The following is a 6,709-nucleotide window of genomic DNA, read 5'->3' as shown; positions in this document are numbered from 1 at the left end:
GGCGCCGGCGCGCGGGCTGATGACGTCACAAAGGCGCCGCTCGCCGCTCGCAGAGCGTTCCGCGAGCTGCGGGCCGGGCCCCGGCGGAGCGACGCTCCTCCGGTGCGCGTCGCGCCTCTCCGCCGCCGCCGCTGCCTCTCGGTCGCCAAGGCTCGGGCCGTTGAGGGCGAGGTTAGCCAGCGCTGGGTGTAGGCCGGGAAGAGACGGAGGGCCAGTTTTGCGTGGTCTGGAATCTTGCCCACTTCACAAAATCTCCATCCAACCGACCCGCAGCTGTTCCCGGGAGATACACGGCACCGGGTTTTTACGTTGGCCTCCTCGGGCCGCGGTGGGAACGGGGTTCTGGCGGGAGGTTGCGGGCAGCCCGCTGGAGGGGCGCCCGGAGCCGGGGCGAGGACTGGGTGCGTGTGCTGGTGCGTGCACCCGCGGGCCTGGAGAGCGCGTACTCCGGGCACTCGGACAGTGTCGGCTTGTGTCCGGCTTTGGACAGAAGTCCTAGTTGTGCGATAATCGGTACCTTTTTTTTTCTTTGGTGTTTTTGTATTTTTCCAGGGTCGCACCCACGGCATATGGAGGTTCGCCGGCTAGGGGTTTAATGGGAGCTATGGCCGCCGGCCTACACCACAGTCATGGCAACTCGGGGTCGAGCTGCGTCTTGGACCCACACCACAGCTCACGGCCACGCCAGATCCTTAACCCACTGGGCGAGGCCAGGGATCGAACCTGCAACCTCATGGTTCCTAGTCAGATTCGTTAACCACCGAGCCACCACGGGAACTCCCGTAACCGGTACCTTTGAACCCAGAGCTTGCACCATATGTTACGAACTCAGTGGGCATATGGGGGCTAGTGAATGGACCAAACGATGTCTCCCAGTCCATGGGGTCGTCTCAGTTCCTTAACCTGCTGGCCGGACTGAGGCTCCCTTATCTGGGGCAGACACCGCCGCCGCCGCCGGCGGAGCCTGTTGTCAGAAAGCTTCGACCTTCGCGAATGGAGTTTGGAGCTGAGCGCGCGAGAGGGGCCGCCGGCGGCTGCTTCGCGTGAACGCATGGCCCCTTAGTCTAAATAACACCCCTCGCCAAACATCAAGGACCCGAATCGAGTGATTTCACTGGACACTGACACGTGGGTCTCCCTGTTCTTCTTTGCAGTTAACAAGTTACGACCTCGGCCAAAGCCGGACGAGCCCACGCGGGATCTCGCCTCCACACCCCCGGCCCGTGGGGACCGCGATGCAGCGAAAGCTCTACGAGGTCTGAGCCTCGCGGCTCCCCGTACCTGACCCCGGCGTGGACGCGTTCCCGCGCTCGCCGGCGTGAGGGGTCCGCGCGTGCGCGCCCGCGCAGGCGCACGGAGCCGAGACCGCGCCGCCATGGGCGAGGCTGGCGGCGCTGAGGAGCCGCGCCGGGTCAGTGCCGAGGCTCGGGTCGGTGCCGAGGCGCGGGCCGCCGCCCGCGAGTTCGCGCTCTTGCCCTCGGCTCCCCCGCGCTCAGCGGGGTCTGCCTGGGCCTTGCTCGGGGGCTCGGGGAGGCCCCGGACGTCGTCTGCGGGCAGCGTGGCCAGGGCCGGCGGTGGGGGGCGGCGGCTCCGCCTCCGGAAGCGCGGGGGCCGCGGGATGGGCGGGGGCCGTGCCCCGGTGCCCCTGCGCCGCCCCCCGGGGGCCCCCCCCGCACGGCCCTGAGGCAGGCGGGGCAGGCGGGGCGCGGGTCGGGGCGAATCGGCCGCCCCAGCGGGAGCTCCCCTCCGGCCGCGCCCTGGAGCTGCGTTCAGGGAGATCCCAGCCTCCCGGCCCGTCTCCTGGCGGGTTGCGAGTGCGGGGCCGGGTGGTCAGCCCGGGGCTTGGCGCCCAGGGGGAAGGGCCTTTCCTCCTGGGAAGCTTGGTGCTGGCGCCTAGGAGAGCGCTGCCGGCGTGTTCCTTGGCCTTCGGGAATGGGGCCTCGCTCGCCCTGACAAAGTGGCTCGGAGGTCCCGTCGTGGCGCAGCGGAAACCAAGCCGGCTCATCACCGCGAGGTTGCGGTCGGTCCCTGGCCGCGCTCAGTGGGTTAAGGAGCCGGCGTTGTAGGCCGCAGACGCAGCTCGGGTCCTGCGTGGCTGCGGTGTAGACCGGCAGCTGCAGCTCTGACTGGACCCTCGCCTGGGAACCTCCCTGTGCCGCGGGTGTGGCCCTAAAAAGACACACAAAAATCGGCTGGCGATTCGAGGCCGATTCGAGGCCGGGGCTTAAACTCGGGAGGCGGAATTGCGGGGCCGAGGGCTCCTCCGGGGAAGCCGCGCTTTCCCAGCAGCCGGGAGCCCGAGGCTTTCCGGAAGGACGCGGCCGCTGCCCGGCTGGCTGGGCCGTCGGAGGAGCAGCGCGCTGGTGCCAACATGCGCTTGCTCTTTCAGCTCGTGGGGGCGAAGGAAGAGTTTGTCAGGGTGAGGAAGAAGGACCTGGAGCGCCTGACCACCGAGGTGATGCAGATTCGGGACTTCCTGCCCCGGATACTCAACGGGGACGTGCTGGAGAGCTTCCAGAAGCTGAAGATGCTGGAAAAAAGTGAGTCTTCTCCACCTCGAGCCGTCGGTGCCGGGCGGCCGTCTGTCTCCGCAGGTTCGCCTCCTGCGGGTCGCGGCCGCGGTGAGTGAGCCGGGAGCTGCCCTTAGCGTTTTCCCGATGACGCTGGGGAGACAGACACGGACAGAGAAGCCGGCTCGCCTGTGCGCTTGTGCCGAGGAAGGGGCGCCAGCTCTCAGGGCATCTGGCAGCAGCTCTTCTTTCTCCCCTTCCTCGTTGGGCAGGAGGTTTTCGTACTTTTACGACTGAAAAGTTCCAGAAATTAACTCCTTTCTGACGCGATTAGGGATCTTGCTGTGTGGCAGCCCTGCGAGGAGGCAGCCGTGTCTGTGGAAACACTCGTGTCTGGGTTGAGGGCGGGTCCGTTTCTAGCGCTGATTTAAATTTCAAGGACGTGTCCATTCGTCCTGAGGTTTGCACTTAGATGGACACCAGTTGTCAGTCTAGGGCCCTCTGAGTTCTTGAAGTTATTTGGACGTGGATTCCGCCCCTTGCCCTGTCGGGGCTGAGTTCCAGCCGAGTCAGCCCTCGGCAGTCAAGGCTAAGTCAGCGCAGGGCGGTGTTTGCCCTCACGGCCTAGCCGCTGGGGGACGGTGTCTCGGGCCCAGGTCGCATCTTTAGCGCTTGTCCAGACAAGAAGGCGTCTGGACGCCACGTGCGCGTCGTGTCGGGTCAGGTGGGGAGTCCCGTCCCGTCAGGGAGGAGGGTGCTCAGGGCCACCACGGCCCCCACCTGCTTAGTGATTCTCTCGCTGGCGTCCTCAGGTGCACGCGCCGCTGCCCGGGGCTGTGCTCTGCGAGACGGGCTCCTGCGGATTCTGTGCCTCTTGCTTCCTCTCTGGCTGCCAGTGGGGCTGCCCCATGGAAGGCATCAGTGGGTGGAAAGGGTCGGGGGTTTCCTCCCGTTCCCTCTGCAGCTGCAAACATCCCCCCCAGCCCCGAGGGGGGTTGCCTCCCCAGTCCCAGCTCTCACTGGGCTCCAGGAACACTGTTCCCCTCGTCTGTCAGCTCCAGGGCAGCTGCTAGAACGTGGGTGCCTTCCCTCCGCTCGTTGGGTCTCGTTGGGTGTCTCAGCCCTGCGCTCTCCCCCGTGGGCAGTCTCTCCCGTAAAGTCCACACCTGGGGTGCTCGTTCCCCTTGGGACCCTGCCGAATGTGCTCTGGTCCTGGTTCCCATGGCTCCGGGTCGCCGGCATTTTCATTTTCTCAGCTCTGATCTCAGGCCCATTCAGCAACCTTCTGAGAGCAGTTAGCTATCCTGTGTACGTTTTTATTTTTGTTTGGTCACACCCATGGCATGTAGAAGTTTCTGGGCCAGGGATGGAGCCCGAGTCACAGCAGCAACCCAAGCCACTGTGGTGCCCATGCTGGGTCCTTACCCTGCTGTGCCACAAGGGCACTTCTGCAGTTATCTTTGGGAAGGGAAAGTGCCGACCAGCAGTGGAGTGTGGCATCCCGCTGGGTAGTCATGTTTTTAATGCAAAGTGATAAAAACGTTTTGGAAAATACATCAGTGTGTCATGAGTTGGTTAGCACAAGTCAGTTTTTGGAGATTAGTCTTCTGCCAGAATCAAACTGAAACAGGGCCCACGAGGAGTTCCCATCGTGGCACAGCGGAAACGAGTCCGACTAGGAACCGTGAGGTGGGTTCGATCTCTGGCCTGTGCAGTGGGTTAAGGATCCTGCGTTGCTGTGGCTGTGGCGTAGGCCGGCGACAACAGCTCCGATTAGACCCCTAGCCTGGGAACTTCCATGTGTCTTGGGTGCGGCCCTAAAAGGATGAAAGACAAAAAATAAAAATAAAAAAATAAAATTAAAAAAGAAAAAGAAACAGGGCCTTGGAGCTAATCCATGGTGACTTGACCCAGGTTAGGCTTCGGCTGGCTTGCCTCCCATTCCTTGGCCTCCCCAGCCGTGTCTTCGCCTCGCTTCCCATTGGTCTCTCAGGACGTTTCTTCTCAGACTGCTTTGCCGATTCACTCTTTGCGGCAGCCTTTCCGCTGGTGGAGGGGAAAGAGGCCCCGGCCCCTTTCTTACTCACGGCGTCTCTGAGTGGTCCGTGCACGTACGCAGCTTCTTTCTCCATCTCTGTGCTGCTGGCTCCTGGTTTTATCTCTAGCCTAATCTCTTCTCCAGGCTCAGGGCCCTGCGTCTAACTCCTCCTTGACATTTTTTTTTTCTTGTCTGCTTCACAGTCATTCCAAATTCTAAATGTTTTTCTTAGCCTGATCAGCCTTCACCCATCAGGAACGACCTGGGTCTGATGAGGTCGGGTTACTGGCTCGTTGCAGTGGGAACACCACACACCGGAGTGACTGGGCAGCTTGCCAGCAAGGGACAGGACAGATTTGCTCTGGATCTGGGGCAGGGCAGAGTTTAGGTGAAGTGCAGATGAAGTTGTGGTTTTTTGTTTTTGCTTTTTTTTCTTTTTAGGGCTGCCCGTGGGGCATATGGAACTTCCCAGGCTGGGGGTCGAATAGAAGCCGTAGCTGCCAGCCTGCACCATAGCCCCGGCAACACTGGATCCGGAATCCGAGCTACATGTGACCTGTGCCACAGCCCACGGCAGTGCCGAAGACCTAACCCACTGAGCGAGACCAGGGATCGAACCCACATCCTCCGGGATGCTAGTCGGGTTCTTAACCCCTGAGCCACAACGGGAACTCCTCAGAGTGTGTTTTGAGGGCCTCTAAGCCCAACGTGTGAACGGGGTCAGCATTGGGTCTCACTGCTGTGGAGTTCTGTTGCTATGAAAACCACAACATTCGGATACACGGTGGAAGGCCGTGTCTGGAAATCCTTCACTGGAAGCTGTGCCCCTGGCTGGATGTCGCCGCGACGTCGGTCCTGCAGGCGAGAGTGCGTATCTCCTCCTCCTCCCTGCTGTGATTCCGAGCACAGTTTGTTGTAGTCTAGGACTTTGCAGACGAGGCCTTCCCTGTACAAGCAGTCAGCAGCCACTGGAGGAAGGGGCATGAGACACTTTACTCTTGCAGTGTGTTCTTGACAGAAACATTGCTTCCTGTTTGCGTGACAGCCAGCTTTATGTGTCTCTTGTCCCAGCCCAGCAAATCACAGGCCAGACCTTCACTTTCTCAGAGCAGGCCCATTTTCTGCCTCACATCTGACTCCTGCTAGCCCTCCCCACCCCACCCCACCCGACACCGGGCTTGCCAGCCTCCCCGGGGCCCTACCAGCCAGCCCGAGACCGAGGGTCCTCCTTGTTGCCTGCCTCACCTCTCACCGTTTGCTCCCCTTCCACCCCCAGTACGTCTTCCAGTAAGTCCTGTACCTTTCCTCCCGTGGATGCAGCCGGAATTCAGCCCGCCTCCATCGCCTGGTTACATCCTTCCCTGCTTGCGTCAGTTTCAGTGCCTTCTCCTTGCTCTTCAGATAAAGACGAACAAACAAGGAAAGCCCCCGTTCAAATCTGCTTTCACCCAGAACCTTCAAGCTGTACTAAGGCCTGAAAGGCTTTGTTTTATTGGACTGGGGCTCGGGCCCAGACTCCCTCCCTACTTGGCTGCCCAGACTAGTTCTGTGTTCCTGGCAGAGGCTGTCATAGCACCTGTGCTTTTTCCTTCAGCCGGAGTGGTTTTAGTCCCGTCTTGGAGGATGTGTTGGTGGGAGGGCAGGGACTGCTGCTAGATTGTCCATGCCTGGCTGAGTATTTTGTTCTGAGGCACCACCCACACTCCTGTTCAAAAATTTGTTTTAAACTGAGAGAATTTTTTTTTTTTTTTTTTTTTTTTTTTGCCATACCTGCAGTATGTGGAACGTTCTGGGCCAGGGATTGAATCTGAGCCACAGCAGTGACAACGCTGAACCCTTGGCTACCAGGGAACTCCAAGAATCCTGTGTTTTTTGTTTTTTTCTTTGGCTTTTTAGGGCCATATCTGGGGCTTATGGAGGTTCCCAGGCTAGGGGTCTAATTGGAGCTACAGCTTCTGGCCTACACCACAGCCACAGCAATGCCAGATCCAAGCTGCATCTTCGACCTACACGACGGCTCACCGCAGCACCGGATCCTTAACCCACTGAGCGAGGCCATGGATTAAACCCGCAACCTCATGGTCACTAGTCAGATTCGAGACGGGAACTCCCAAGAGTCCTGTTTTTTTTAAAGGAGATGTTTATGTAGTGTGTACGGTTG

The 6,709-nt window shown here is 60.4% G+C and overlaps 1 protein-coding gene across 5 annotated transcripts in view; it reads left to right on the top strand.

Annotated features, from left to right (window-relative positions):
* The window catches only part of HSF2BP (heat shock transcription factor 2 binding protein), an 83,799-nt gene continuing 77,113 nt past the window's right edge, over positions 24-6,709 (top strand). For 3 of the 5 annotated variants that reach the window (XM_021071072.1, XM_005657160.3, XM_021071075.1), the window contains exons 1-3: positions 32-171; positions 1,155-1,411; positions 2,390-2,540. In XM_021071072.1, coding sequence (XP_020926731.1) covers positions 1,376-1,411; positions 2,390-2,540 — 187 coding nt within the window. In that variant the 5' untranslated portion in view covers positions 32-171; positions 1,155-1,375. Of the gene's footprint in view, positions 172-1,154; positions 1,412-2,389; positions 2,541-6,709 lie in introns of all 5 variants that reach the window. The other 2 variants (XM_021071073.1, XM_021071074.1) reach the window with 2 other exon arrangements.

The sequence above is a fragment of the Sus scrofa genome, chromosome 13 (assembly GCF_000003025.6).
Source record: "Sus scrofa isolate TJ Tabasco breed Duroc chromosome 13, Sscrofa11.1, whole genome shotgun sequence".
NCBI classification, from domain to species: domain Eukaryota; kingdom Metazoa; phylum Chordata; class Mammalia; order Artiodactyla; family Suidae; genus Sus; species Sus scrofa.
The sequence above is the reverse complement of the archived record's forward strand: the minus strand, read 5'-3'. Positions and strand labels throughout refer to the sequence as shown.